Source organism: Peromyscus leucopus, chromosome 15 (genome assembly GCF_004664715.2).
Source record: "Peromyscus leucopus breed LL Stock chromosome 15, UCI_PerLeu_2.1, whole genome shotgun sequence".
NCBI classification, from domain to species: Eukaryota; Metazoa; Chordata; class Mammalia; order Rodentia; family Cricetidae; genus Peromyscus; species Peromyscus leucopus.
This window is the reverse complement of record NC_051076.1, coordinates 56,099,116-56,114,368: the sequence shown is the minus strand read 5'-3', so window position 1 is coordinate 56,114,368 and position 15,253 is coordinate 56,099,116. Positions and strand designations below refer to the sequence as shown.

General features: G+C 54.6%; 1 protein-coding gene across 1 annotated transcript in view; it reads left to right on the top strand.

Moving 5' to 3' along the window:
• Lrrn2 (leucine rich repeat neuronal 2) overlaps positions 1–13,708 on the top strand; it is a 59,584-nt gene extending 45,876 nt beyond the window's left edge. The window contains exon 2 of the mRNA XM_028876561.2: positions 10,707–13,708. Within this exon, the coding sequence (XP_028732394.1) occupies positions 10,923–13,064 (2,142 nt within the window). The 5' untranslated portion in view covers positions 10,707–10,922 and the 3' untranslated portion in view covers positions 13,065–13,708. The remainder of the gene's footprint in view (positions 1–10,706) is intronic.
• Positions 13,709–15,253: the final 1,545 nt, after the last annotated feature.

Here is a 15,253-nt window from a genome sequence, read left to right as displayed (position 1 = left end):
AAATATCCAGAGTGGGAGTTCAATATATCTTTTCGAGGGGACACTGTGCTGTGCATAGTACCCCTGACATCAGGCTCATGGCCTTGCACTGCCTTCCCCTTGCATCCTCGCTGCTCCGGCTTCTCCCATCTTCTGTCTCCTCAGACAAGGTGCCCTTCTTCTGCAGCATAGCGCAGGGCTGCCAGAGCACCGTCCATTTCTGCTCGTCCAAATTATTACCAGCAACTAAAGTGGAATCATGAAATATAGGCAGGCTTTTTGTCTTTTTTATTCCCAGACAGTAAAAAATCATTAAGGCTTGCTCTTAATTAGTTTAATTTTGAAGCTTCTAAATATTGATTTAACCTCCACTCCTTTGTGCTTGCTGCAGTCACTGAATTATGCCTGATATTGATCACAGACGGAAGCATTTCCTTCCACCAGGCTCAGGGCTCGAGAACCGTCAGCCCGCCTGGCACTCTGGACTTTGAGGCTGCACAGGTATGGAGGAGAAGCTATGCCAAGGTAGAGAAAGGCTCGTCCTTGAGGAAGGCCTGTAAACTTGGGCCAGAGACCAGCCTCTTTTTCTTGCGTTGGTCCAGACCCAAAGGAGACTGATCAAAAAGAAGTCATTCCATTCTGGGATGGAGGAGAATTGGGCAGTGGGGCTGGAGGGTTATGAGGGATCAGACCCCAGAGCACCGGCTTTGGCACCAGCCAGCAATGACCTGGCTTTACAACTGAATACTCTCAGGCCAGGCACTTACCCTCTCACATTGCAGTGGGGCTCGTCACGCCCTCATCCCAGTGGCATTATGAGCACACAGGCAGCCACTCCTGCCTAGTCCAAGGCCTGGCTCACCGTCAGACCGTTTCAGTGGCTACCATTAGTATTGCCCTCCCGTAGGGAAAATCAGGAACCGGCTGGAAGCACACTGTGCCTTCTAGCTTTGGCCCGTTACTGTGCTATGTGAACTTGAGCCCATCACTTGATACTCTTCCCATTAAAAACAGGGGCAGTGGCATCTGTGACTGTCAAACAGGTCTTCCTTGGGCAGCTTCAAGAGAGCATCAAAGACTGGGCATCTATAAAGACTAGAAATTTGTTTCTCACAATTTTGGAAGCCAAGCAGTCCGAGATCAAGGCATCAGCATCCAGTGAGGCCTGCTGTCTGCCTCCAAGATAGTTTTTTGAACTCTGGGTTCTCTGAGGAATACAGTATCTCCACATGGAAAAAAGCAGACGGATAGAAAAAGACCATACTCCCTCTTCTCACGACTTTCCAAATACCATGTGTCCGTTCAGGAAGGTTTATTGCCTCTTGCACTTCCGAATCACTGTCTGTCATCAGAGGACATCAGGGCAGGAACTCAAGGCAGGAACCTGGAGGCAGGGACTGATGCAGAGGCCATGGAGGAGTGGCGCTTACTGGCTTGCAGCTCATGGCTCGGCCTGCTTTCTTGTAGCATCCAGGACCACCTGCCCAGGAGTGGCAACTGCCCTCAGTGCCCACTCACATCCATCATCAATCAAGACGGCCAGTCTGGTAGGGGCATTCTCTCAACTGTAACTGCCTCTTCCTAAATGACTCTAATTTGTGTCATGTTGATACAAAACTAGCCCCCACACTCATTTTTAGCGTATTTCCCATGAATACTTGTCTAACTTCCTATGTGTGGTGGGACTGCGCTGTTCCCATGGTTGAGCCCCAGGGCTCTTCTGTAACAACTTATTATCCCACAGAGAGTTTCTCTGTGTTTTGTTCTCAAGCTGTGAAACCTCACCTATCCTTCTTATACATTGTGTCCCTCGCCATTACCAAATGTACCATGCCCAACATACCACCAGACCTTTATTGATGCTCCTTGGAAGTTTCTCAGTGCCTGGGACAAAGGAAATGATGGGCTTCTGGAAGACTCCATCCTAACCTGTCAGGAGAGCAATAGGAAGCACATTTCGAGTAAAAATGTCTTTGAGATTTCTAAGGATCATTCCTTGTTTGTAGAGTTGGACTTCCGAAGTCATCCAGGTCAAACTTGGGTTTCTAGGCTCCACCTCATTCCCTGGTCCTGGAGGACTGAGTGGGCCCAAGAATCTGCATTTCTGAGAACTTTCTTGGAGCTGCTGATAGTCCTGGCCCAGGGCCCCCTAGGCCCGAGGAGGGATGAGGCCATGATCCAAAGCCTGCTCCCAGCCCTGGCGTGGGCTGTACTGCCTATCACCAGTTCCAAAGCCCTGCCCTCCGCCTTCCCTGTGGCTGTAGGCAGTCCAGGTGATTATGGAGCAAGAAAGATCTAAGCTGCTAGGTGACCAATGAGGTAGGGAGAGCCGAAGAAGAGGGACTGAGCGAGAGGACAGCCAGGTGTTGGCAAACACGGAAGGGTGTCAAGGACCGGCAGGCTATCTCACTGCAGTGAGGGGAAAGGGAGAAAGAAAAACACACACCAAGGGCCTCAGCGGCAGCCATTTATCTCCCAGCCTGCCTGCCACAGCTGACAGAGAGGAAGGCCTGCGCCCTGGAGCCCAGGCCTCCTTCGCCAGTGTGATTTATCTCCGGGCTTCATCTGGTAAACCTGCTGATGAAACGAGTCTCCCTTCCTCCCCGCCTCATCAATTTCCATTCTGATTTCATTTTCCTTTTCCGTTGGAAGGGTTTAGCCTCTCTCCGCGTTTAACTAGCCTGCTCCACATTCCCTCGGCCACCCCACCTGCCTCTGACTGCAACCAGGTGCCAGGGCGACCCAAAGCGCCTCACAGGCAGGGCAGAATCCTTCCTCTCCACACTTCCCTGTCAGCTGGGGCCTCGGGGCCTTCTACCCCGCCTAACAGTGCGCAGAGAGGAGACCGGAACCCCTCGGGATGGCAGGCTGTGGCTTCAGAGAGAGTGGAGGGGTGCTCATCCAGCAGCACTCCACAGTGGTGCTGGATGACGGAGGCTTTAGGCAGGAAGGAACTTCCTAGAAGCACAGTGGAGGACAGGACTTCCGGTTGAGGACCTAACTATGCAAGGGCATGGGAAAGATTCTTCCCATCCCCTTCTCCATCACCTCCCAAAACAGGCAACAGGCTTCAACTACTGAGTCCCCTCCAAATCCAGTGTTTCAACCGCTGGCCTCAGAGCAGAGGCCAGTGGAGTCTGTGGGATTTTCTAGAGGGATCCAGAGAAAGCTCCAGAAGAGTGGAGGTGAATGTAAGATTCTGTTAAACCAGACAGAAACTTGAATGAGGAAAAAAAGTGACTTTCACCCAGGAGCAGTGACCAGGAAGGTAAAATGGCCACAGAAAAGTCTAAACCAGGAAAAACAGACTCCAGAAGGATGCTGGTCTCCTTTGAGGGGGAAGAGAGGCGGGAGGAAGAATCCACACAAAGGCCTCTTCTCTGGGCACCTGGTCCCTGTGGCTTCTGATCTTTTAGACAGACAGACCGACATCCCTGCCTGGCCTGGCCTGGGCCTTGTCCAGATAATGTTCTGAGTTCCTACTGTGAGCTTGAGCAAGGCTCCTGGCCCTGCAGAGTTCTCAGTCTGCAGGGAGAGCAGGCAGGTTCTCATGGAGGGATCCAGGGCAGCCCAGGAGCTCAGGAGAGAGGTTCTGGTCAGAGAGGCGGTCCCCGCGGGTTTGCAGAAGCCCTGGCAGCAGGAAGAGGTGGGCTCAGCCTGAGCCACTCTCTGCTGGGGCTCGCTGGCCCTGCCCCCCTGCAGCCTGTTTGGGTGCAGTACAGTCAGACAGAAATGACTGTGTGCTACCTGCTGGAACCCTCCATTCTAATTCAGAAATAATGAGGCCGGCTCCCTTCCAGGCTCGGAGCTCTCCACACCCTCTGCCAGGACACCAGAGAGGATCCTGCCTGACAACAAGACCCTTCCCTCTCCACCCATGGAGTTTTATCAGAACCTTGACCTCTAAAATTCCAGAGGAATGGAGAGAGCAAGGCCGGGACAAAGGAATCGCACCCCCCACCCCCACTCTGCTGCCCGACAGACCAGCTGAGCTCTGGCGCCAGAGTCCCAGAAATAGCCAGGGCTGTGGATGAGATCTATCCGGTCCCTCCTGGCCCTCCATGGACCAGCTGTGGGACCTCAATCTTGTCCCTTAACTTCTCTGAGCTAAGTTTCTCATCTAAGAGGCACTTCCTTTACAGGGTTGTTGGCAAAGTAGGTGGCATTCGGGAAACCCAGCACAGAAGCCCTCGGGGCTACCATGTGCCTCCTCCCTTCAGCTGAAGCGGTGTTTGGGGTAGGTTTGGCGCCTGAAGAAGAGTGAGAGCTGAAAGGAACAGAGCATTAGTCAGGGTGAGAACCTTTAGTGTTGGGGACAGCGGCAGGTCGGGTGTGGCAGAGCAGCAGGTCTGGGAATGTGAGGGCCCCTCTGATGTTAAGAGGAGAGCACCAAAGAGGCCACCCTAAGGGTCAAGACTGGTGATATAAGTAGGTGTATTTGCTAGGGGAAGAAGTGCAATGCAAAATAGTGATTTCCAGCCTTCAGCACTGGGGAATGCAGGAACTGACCAAGACGGGACCTGAGGAGCAGGTTGGTGAGAGGAGAGGCTGGCTTTGGGACGAGGTGAATGTGAGGGGCTCTGAGAGGAATAGGGAGCTAAGAGTGTAGGATAACTCCCACCTACCTCTTGTCTCCTGCCCCGGGACTCTGGGATGAGAAAAATCTAGAAACATGAGGAACAGAGACCACCGAGCAGTCTTCCTGTCTCAAGGGGCCTCAAGGGCCCAGGCCAAGAGGATTGTAGCCAGAGCTGGGACCCCGAGGCATAGATTTATTTCTAGGTGTAAGAACAAGAAAGGAGCCCCACCTTGCTGGCTGAGAGGGATGCTGAGAGGCTCTGAACCACTTGGAAGTATTAGTAGGAGATCCAGGAATAATCACCCAGTTCCGATGACCTTGTTCTCAACTTATGGCGGAAAGGGGCGAGGGGAGAAGCTTACAGATGAAACTGGCCGGTGAGGCTAGAGTCAGGCAGTGGTCACCAGGTAGGGTTGCGTATGGACCTGCAGGGCATGTAAGAGACCTTCTAAATGCTGGGAGAGTTACATCTAGATCTGAGTGGGGCTGACCCGGGATTAGCCCAAGTTCAGGGACCCTGGGGTTCTGTGTCTTTGGTGTATACAGGCCTGTGTAGTATCTTAGACCTCCATGACGATGACGATGACGACACGATGATGATGATGATGATGATGACTACAAAAGGTGAGGAACAAAGACGGATTGAGAAGCCACACTAATGGAAGGAGTGGAGGGAACAGAGTCATCCCATCCCGGGCTCCACGGCGGCAACATTTAAGGAAGCTGGGTACTTTGCCCAAGGTCACATGGAGCATGGAAGAGCCGGGCTCAAACTCCGTGGTAAAGCCCAGCTCCTTCCGCACCACCAGCCCTCCTTTGCATAAGGTGTGAATGGAATTCAGGCTCTGGAAGACTAGATAAACACGGGGTCTCCCGTGCAGAAGCTCTGGTTGTGTGTGATTAAGTGAGCGGTAGGAGTGAGGGACCTCGTCACCTCCCAGGGGAACTGGAGACCCGTGTACAGCTGGAGGCCAGGCTTCCGCCCTCTGCAGCTCCTGCCCGGTGCTCACCTGCTGCTGAGGAGGCTGGAGTTTATCAGTGCTACACACAATTACGCCACCCATCTGTTCTCCACAGCTCAGAAGGACCTGGTACCGAAGCGGCCAAGGCCAGGCAATCGGTAGCTGCCTGCTTGCTTTGCCTCCTGCTGGAGGAAGGCTGCTCTCAGAGGCTGGGCAGGGCCTAAGGATGGAAGCAGAGAGCGAGAGGAAGGTGGAAGACAGGAGTCTACATGCACCAGCAGACTCCACCTCTGGGCTGCAAGGGATAGGGACCGAGAAGGAAGGCTGGAACGACAGTGTCCCCCAAAACTCCTCCTTTAGGGGTTTGCCAAGGGTCTTTTTAGCAGAGGGATTGGAGGATTGACTCCATGCATTCTGCCAAGTCCAAAGATGGTTCCTAGAGCAAATCCAACTAGAAATAGGTCCACTGGGATTTGTAGTGCAAGCCCTTCCAAGCTAACGGTGTGCCTTTGGAGGGAGCCAGCAACCCGGGGGCCTACCCACGGCACAGTCAGATGGCAGGGTCAGGTCTAAGTGCAGCACTGAGCTTTGTTTGACCCTGTGGTTCCCAGCCCACCAAGGCTCAAACAGTAACGGGGCTCTTCCTGCATGTTCCTCAAGGGGGCCAGTCTAGCCAGGAGCCAAGGAAGGGGTCCGGTGGGCCCCTCAGGGGACAAGATATATTTGCTAAGAACCCAAATCCATCTCTGAGAGAACCTGCAACCGAGGCAAGTGTTCGAAGCCAGTCTAACACCCAGCTCCCTTCAAGCAAACATTGATTCCTTGTTGACTGGGCTGCTGGGGCTGGTTATAGTTTAAAAAAAAAAAAACTGGGCTTGTTTCCCTCACCACAAAGAAGCTGCGTAACTTCTGCTATAACCTTTCTGAACCTTAGTTGTCTCCCTGACAAAATGAAAGTAAAGAATCCCTTCATTGCCCACGCACAGAGCTGGTGGAGATATGAAACTTAATGTTCCATGTTCTGTGGGTTTTATTATTCATATTCGCCCTCAAGTACTCTGCTTCACTTCATTCTCTGTGGACACAGGGAGCTTGCAGACCAATTGGAAGGCATGTGCATGTGCTCATGAACTCCTGGTCACCCGGACATTAGAGAGAAAAGACGATTCCCTTTCTCTGCGGCTCCTGTAGGACTCGCTGATCAGCTTGAATGAGTAGGTCCGTGACAGCCTTAAATGGTGATGGCAAATGAGTGGACAGCTCCAGACTCCATCAGGAGGGGCTATGTGCCTAGCCTCAAGAGAAGGGACTCCTCTAAGGATTTGCCACACTTTGGGCTTCCAGATTCAGCCGATTCTCTCTTCCTCTTAAAGCCGGCCCTGTTCTTAGCCCAGGGATAGCACATTCTGCTGTTCCTGCCCAGGCAGACAGATGGGGCCAGCAGAGGAGCTGTCTGCCATGGAACTTTGTAGGTTTGGTGGCTTCTAAGGCCTTGAGCACAGCTGAATGCTGGCTTGGCACCCAGAACAAGGATGTTGGAGGAAAGGCAGGGGCTCAGGTCTTATCTAAAGGACAAGTGACACACTGAGTCCCCTCTGAAGAACCCTTACTGCCTACTCAGCCTCACCTTCCTCTCCATCTGGTTGTTGTTGTTTGTTTGTTTGTTTTCTCTTTTAGAGAGCCTGCCACCCAGCTCCCAAATAAACACACGCTGAGGCTTCTTCTTAATTATAAATGCTTGGCCTTAGCTTGGCTTGTTTCTTCCCAGCTTTACTTAAATTATCCTGTTTATCTTTGGACTCAGGGCTTTTATCTTTCTCTATTCCTGTGTACCTTTTCTTTCCTTCTTACTCCATGTCTGGCTGTGTAGCTGGGTGCTGGCCTCTGAAGTCCTCCTTCCTCTCTCATTCCTTCTCCTCCTCCCAGATTTCTCCTTCTATACATTCTCTCTGCCTGCCAGCCCCACCTATCCTTTCTCCTGCCTCCCTATTGGATGTTCAGTTCTCTATTAGACCATCAGGTGTCTTAGACAGGCACAGTAACACAGCTTCACAGAATTAAACAAATGCAACATACAAAAGTAACATACCTTAAGGTAATATTCCCCAACAATGGGCACTCTTTGCTGGATGGCTGTTGCCGGCTCACAGCTCTCCGCCCCACCTTGGGAGCCAAGATTGATTGGGCTCCCAGGGGCTAAGCTTAGTAGAGGGGGAGCTTGTTGCCCACTATGGTCTGTTGTCTAGAATATTGTTCCTTAAGAAGTCCTGTGGTCACTGTGTTGCACACCTGCACTCTGAGCACTTGAGAGATGGAAGAAGGAGATCCTGAGTTCAAGGACAGTCTCAGCTACATAGCAAGAGGAAGGAAAGAGAGAATGGAGGGAGGAGGGAGGGGAGAAGAGAGAAGGGAGGTCTTACGTGGCAAGAGCACCTCCCAACCTTGGAAAAGGAGCTGACATTTCTAGAACTCTCTCCATGAGCAGCATGCTCATTTCAGTCTCGTGACAGTCTTTCTTTAGGAAAATGAAGGACACAGAAAGCAGCAGATGCTTGGAGAGGTCAAGGAGCTTTTCCTAGGGCAGAGGTAGAGCCACGCTTAGTATCCCGGCCTCTGGTGTGGAAGCCGTGGCACTTGGAGACATCTGCATGGCAGGTGCTTCTCGACTTGTTTCCTACAGCTTTCCCATCCCACAGAGTACACCACAAGCGCCCCCCACCCCGAGCCACCGTCTCTAGCTGAGGCAGCTGGTTTCCCAGGGCTCCCATGGCACATGTATGTAGGCAGGCACGCATGTTGGTGCACGTGTGTTTGTTTACCCTAAGATCTACGTGACAGCGCACACACACCCCTACGCAAACCTCTGTGCCTTTCAAGTCACCGTTGTTTTTCCCACCTTCAGAAATAGCTGCTATGAAAAGTGGGACGCAGTCAGATGTACACAGGCATGCTGCTGCTCTCCTGCTCAGGGAGGGGTGCCCTGCACCCACTGCTCCCTCCTAGCATCCCGGAAGCAGGATGATGAGGCAAAGAGCCCTGTGTGGCCAGACAGAGGCACAGCCTGGGAGCTGGTAAACACCAGCCTGAGTTTCCTGCAGCTTCCTGGAAAGGGAGACCTCGCCCGGAAGACAGGAATGGCACCAGCCTGCCTCAGGGCAGCCAGTGCACCCTAGCCTTGGGCCCAGAGCAAGCTGGGCCAGACCTGAGGCAGAGTGGCAGTGTATGAACAGCATGGCCTCCAGTTTGGGCTTATTTCCTCTCTATGGATCCTTCCCAGCATGGAGACTGGAGCCGAATTCTTGGAATTCTCCTGGACCTATACAAACTGGGGGTGTGAGTGTTCATCTCACAGCCCTCTTAGGACAGCTACACGGGAAAAAAGCTGCTGAGAGTCTTAGGAACACATCTGCACGCCTGCCACTGAAGAGCTGCTGGATCGGACCTCTACCTGGGAGTCAGACCAGGCCAAAGAGGAGAACCGGGATCTGGCCCAGTTTTTGTTTTGTTTTGCTTGTTTCTCGAGGCAGGGCTTCTCTGTGTAGCCTTGGCTGTTTTGGAATTCCCTCTATAGACCAGATTGGCCTTGAACTCACAGAGATCCGCCTGGCTCTGCTGGGATCAAAGGTGTGCGCCGCCGCCGCCGCCGCCGCCGCCGCCGCCGCCGCCGCCGCCATCACCGCCACCACCCTGCTTCATAGCCCAGTTTTCTGTCCATCTTCTGTTCTAAGCCAAGCTTGATGTACCTTCAGGGCAGTACAGCCTGACCTTAGGCTCTAAGAGAGAAGCCAGGTTGATTTTATACATCCAGGAGGAAGGATACATCAGTGTCTTGGGTTCCAAGTAGAGGAGACCTCCAGGGGGGAGGGGCCCTGAGGACACGGGACTGTAGTGAGCACCAGCCGTGCCCTGAGTGACAGGTGTGGTGAAGAAAGGGCAGAGGAAGCTTTCCAAGTGACCCAGGCAGGGCTGGGACAGCAGCAAGCCCACCACTGCGGCACACAGTGCCAGCCCCTTCGCCCCAGCGGTGGAGACACGTGCCCCAACGTCGAAGAGCTCATCGGCCTCCAGGAAACCCTGTAGCCCAACAGACACTCTCTGGAAGTGACTGGACTTGAGTCTTGAAGAACAAGCAGAAGTTGTCTCAGAGAAATGAAACAAAGGGGTGGGGTGTCAGTTCACCCCAAAAGGTTTGTGCAGAGAGTAGGAGGGGATAGGGACAACCGGCCAGATTGCAGAAGACCACCCCTGCAGGGCTGAGGCAGGTAGACTCCATCTGCCGGGCAGCTCCGACAGGCTTTTGAGAAAGGAAGGCCCATGCCTCCAGGGTGGAAAGTGGTGCGCGCAGCGTGATTGCGTCACCTATGCGCATGCGTGGCATAGCTATGTAAGCCCATATGCACATGTGCAGGGGAAATCCATAAAAAGCAGGTCACAGACCCCTCCATCCTCTCTCCCTGCGTGATCTTCCATAGGTCTAAGCACATCCCTTCTGCTCTCTTTCCTCTAATAAACACTTATCATGGCTTTTCTCCAATGGTAAACAGCGCCGCCTAATGAATAACATTGCGCCACAGAATAACTAACAATGGCCAAAACCAAAGCTCACCCAGGAGACCCCAGGAAGGACTGGACTGACCCGGCACCCCAGCCTATGTGAATGCGGGGTCAGGATCCGCTGCCCCACTCCAGAGTTCTGGGAAGCCCATCCATATTTTACAGCTGGGTTTGTTTCCACCACCTCCTTCCTCCCGCATCCCCAGAGAAACGTCTAGAAACTATCATTTATCTCACTTAACCAGTGATCCAAGGAGGGAGGAAGAGCAAGAAAGGTCAAACAATCTATTCCCCATTTGTCTGGGCTCCAATGATGACAATTTCAGCCCATCCATTCTCCTTTCCTCCCAACGCACACACATAACCTGTACTCCCCACCATCACCCACCACACCACACCACACCACACCACACCACATCATACCACAGACAAACACACCTCTGAGTCATCCAAAGACTTAGAGAAGGTGGTAGGAAACCTTGGGGGCTGCAGAACAGGCCCGGGATGCCTGGTTTCCGTCCGGACCAGCTCCTGGGCTGCTCCTCAGGTTTCTGGAGACCACCAGAGGAGGCTGGAGGAACAGATTTCATTCCTTCACTCTGTTCAACCCTAATTCTGTTGTCTTCTTCCAGGGCCGCCTGACGAGGACATGAGTGAATCCCAGCCCAGCGCACAAAGATGAGGACCCACACCCGAGAGGGCACGAAGTGATGCCCACCCACCCTGTGTAGAATGACGGCCCTGAGCGGGCGGTTCCCCAGACCTTGGCAGGGCTGCTGACCCTCAGTCTGCAAGTCGTGAAGAGCAGGACTCTTCCTGTGGAGGGTCCCCTGCCTTCCAGTTCCACCATGAGGCTCCTTGTGGCTGCCCTCTTGCTATCTTGGGTGGCTGGTACCACTGCCGCGGTACCTGTGGTACCCTGGCGTGTGCCCTGTCCTCCTCAGTGTGCCTGCCAGATCCGGCCCTGGTACACGCCCCGATCCTCCTACCGCGAGGCCACCACTGTGGACTGCAATGACCTCTTCCTGACGGCAGTGCCCCCAGGGATCCCTGCGGGCACACAAACCCTGCTGCTACAGAGCAACAGCATCAGCCGAATAGACCAGACTGAGCTTGCCTACTTGGCCAACCTCACAGAGCTGGATCTATCCCAGAACAGCTTCTCGGATGCCCGAGACTGTGACTTTCAGGCCCTGCCTCAGCTGCTGAGCCTCCACCTAGAAGAGAACCAGCTAAGCCGGCTGGAGGATCACAGCTTTGCCGGGCTGACCAGCCTGCAGGAGCTCTATCTCAACCATAACCAGCTGTGTCGTATTGCCCCCAGGGCCTTCGAAGGCCTCAGCAACCTGCTCCGGCTGCACCTCAACTCTAACCTGCTCAGGACCATTGACAGCCGCTGGTTCGAGATGCTGCCCAACTTGGAAATCCTCATGATCGGTGGTAACAGGGTGGATGCCATCTTGGACATGAACTTCCGGCCCCTGGCCAACCTGCGCAGCCTGGTGCTGGCTGGCATGAGCTTGCGGGAGATCTCCGACTATGCTCTGGAAGGACTGCAAAGCCTGGAGAGTCTCTCTTTCTATGACAATCAGCTGGCCCGGGTGCCCAAGCGGGCATTGGAGCAGGTGCCCGGGCTCAAGTTCCTAGACCTGAACAAAAACCCACTGCAGCGGGTAGGGCCGGGAGACTTCGCTAATATGCTGCACCTCAAGGAGCTAGGACTGAACAACATGGAGGAGCTGGTCTCCATTGACAAGTTCGCCCTGGTCAACCTCCCCGAGCTGACCAAGCTGGACATCACCAACAACCCACGGCTCTCTTTCATCCACCCCCGCGCCTTCCACCACCTGCCCCAGATGGAGACCCTCATGCTCAACAACAATGCTCTCAGTGCCTTGCACCAGCAGACAGTGGAGTCTCTGCCCAACCTGCAGGAGGTGGGGCTCCACGGCAACCCCATCCGCTGCGACTGCGTCATCCGCTGGGCCAACGCCACGGGCACCCGCGTCCGTTTCATCGAGCCACAGTCCACCCTGTGTGCTGAGCCTCCAGACCTCCAGCGCCGCCCGGTCCGGGAGGTGCCGTTCCGGGAGATGACAGACCACTGCCTGCCCCTCATCTCTCCCCGAAGCTTCCCCTCCAGCCTGCAGGTGGCCAGCGGAGAGAGCGTAGTACTTCACTGTCGGGCACTGGCTGAACCAGAGCCTGAAATCTACTGGGTCACTCCCGCTGGAGTCCGACTGGCGCCTGCTCACGCAGGCAGGAGGTACCGGGTGTTCCCTGAGGGGACCCTGGAGTTGCGGAGGGTGTCGGCAGCAGAGGCGGGGTTATATACCTGTGTGGCCCAGAACCTGGTCGGGGCCGACACTAAGACAGTCAGTGTTGTGGTTGGCCACGCTCCCTTCCAGCCAGGCAGGGACCAGGGACCAGGCCTGGAGCTCCGTGTGCAGGAGACACACCCATATCACATCCTGCTGTTTTGGGTGCCCCCACCCAACATAGTCTCCACCAACCTCACCTGGTCTAGCGCCTCCTCCCTCCGGGACCGTGAAGCCACCGCCTCGGCTCGACTGCCGCAGGGCACCCACCGCTACAACGTGACCCGCCTCCTTCCGGGCACAGAGTACTGGGCCTGCCTGCAAGTGGCCTTTGCTGATGCCCACACCCAGTTGGCTTGTGTTTGGGCCAGGACTAAAGAGGCCTCTCGTTGCCACAGAGCCCTGGGGGACCAGCCTGGGCTCATAGCCATCCTGGCTCTTGCTGTCCTCCTGCTAGCAGCTGGGCTTGCAGCCCACCTTGGCAGAGGCCGGCAGCCCAAGCAGGGGGTGGGTGAGAAGCCTCTCTTTCCAGCCTGGGCTTTTTGGGGCTGGAGCACCCCCTCTGTCCGAGTCATGTCTGCACCCCTTGTCCTGCCCTGGAATCCGGGGAGGAACCCGCCCAGATGCTCAAATGGGGAGACAGCGTCGCCACCGGTGTCTCCACATTCCTGAGGCGCCGCCAGGTCTCAGCGGTAGAGAAAGTAACTAGGACAGTAAAAGGGAAGCGATCTGGGCCAGGTACCTGCCAGGAAAGTGGCGTTGGTCCACGTGCCTGAGGCCTGGCAGCTTGGCCAAGAATGGCGGGCCTCGGTGGCTCCCGGGGGTGCTCTTGCAGCTTCTGACATGATTGCTGTGGCCTTCCGGGGGGTCTTCAGCTGCCGTTCTGAGGAGTCTCTCCGAGGAACAGGCAGGACTCTGCCTAGAGCCTCCTTCCTCCCCAGAGGCCCCTGGACCTCGGCTTGGCTGTCTGCGCCGCTGCCTGTGTCCCCAGGCCCCTGGCCCGCAGGCTGTACCCCTTCCCTCTTCTCTTTGTACAGTATCAGTTGCTTGCTCATCCCCCTCCTGGGCAAGAGCTGAAGGAGGCTTCTCCTTTCGGTCTTGGGAGCCTGGCCCAAAGCGGGAGTGTCCCCCAGCTGGATCTGAAGGATATTTGGGGAGAGGGGTATCCAGGGATGCCTCGTCTCATAGCCTGGGCTCTAAAGTTGACTTTCTATAAGGCAGTTTTGTACCTTTGTGGAGAAATGTGTCACCTGCCCCCAACCCAATTCACTCTTTTCTCCTGTTTTGTAAAAAATAAAAATAAACAATAACAGCAACGGGGAGGGGACTAGTCCTTTGCATGCTGGGCATCAGGAAATCTCTTGGGTCTCTTCAGAGACAGCGGTGGGGGCTGGGATGTGATCAGAGCTTGGAGGAGACGGTTTTTGAATTCTGGCCTCTGTGTCTGCTCCAAACACAAGGTGTCCCCATAGCAGGGAGCAGAAGCTCCGGGGAAAGAGGATCGAACTGAGGAGAAGCCGCCATCCAGAAAGAGCATGACACAGGCAAGGAGAGGCAGAGTGGGAGAGAAAAATGGAGACAAACAGAGGCGTGGGGAGAGAGTGGAAATTTCCATCCCCGAACCTGGTCCCTCTCTCTCCTCCGATAAGCAGTTAACACACCAGTGCATAGGCTGCACATCCCCAGCCTGTTTCTAATTACACAAACCCAAGAGGCAGGAGCATGCCGGGAATCGCAAATCACGAAGACGGCAAGAACTTCGGCTCACAGGCGGGAGCGAGCATGGGCGATGGAAGGTCTGAGGAAGGGAGGAAGGTGGTGGAGGAGGAAATTGCTGTTTCTCTCTCTCCCCATCCCGTTCCACTCCGGTCCACAATGAGCCCAGCCTGCTCTGGTTGTCTTGTTCTTAACTGATAGACTTCTGGTGACTGAGAGTGAAGAAGAACGGCTGTGGGAAAACCAACAGAGACAAGGGCACAAAGGGTGGCTGGAGGGGTGGGATGGGCAAGCAACGGGGGACGCCAGAGACCACAGGGCAACTGGCCTGGTGAACAGATTAAGTTTCCTGAGACTGGTCAAATCCCCGCAGGAGTTGAAGGGTCACCCTGTTCCAGAATATGTGTGGTAGACTTGGTGGACACAGATCCCAAACCATCACCGAGACTGCAAAATGTACACACAGGTGGGCACCAGATCAGGGTCTGCACACAGTCCCAGGAACCTAAGCCGGGATGGCTCCCCGACATTAAAGGACAGCGTCCTCCATAGCAGGGCTCTCAGAAGCTGCCATCTCCTTGGCAGGGCATTCACACCAGTTTGCAGACTCCCCTGCAGACTTGGTTAAATACAAATGGCTAGCCTTGCCCCTGAGTTTCCCATGTCCACGTCTAAAACAGATGCTGCCAGCCTGGGCATGACACTCAGAATCACTGGACCCCAGGCTGGGATGGCTAGAATTTTCCATAATTACTCCATGCCTCTGTGACCCCCACCTTCTGTTTTGTGTTTGGTTTTTGAGGCAGGTCTATAAGCTCTATATAGCTCAGGCTATTCTCAAATTGGCAATCCTCCTGCTTCTGCCCCCTGAGTGCTGGGATTACAGGTACAAAGCAACACACTTTTGGCTTTTTAACAGACAGCTGAAGAAAGTTGGAGAAGCCGCTCCAGGGTGATCTCCAATACCCTGCGCACCCGATGCTCTTTCCCAGGGTTATGTAGTCTTTCTACATGAATATACATGCTGTGCCCTGCCGCACCCCGGCCAGGCACTCCTGACCTCCCCAGGGTTCTCTCCTGATGCACTTTGGCTGCACTCCTGATCGGCTGGAGCTGACTAAAGGGGGTTCAGCCAGAAGCTGTAG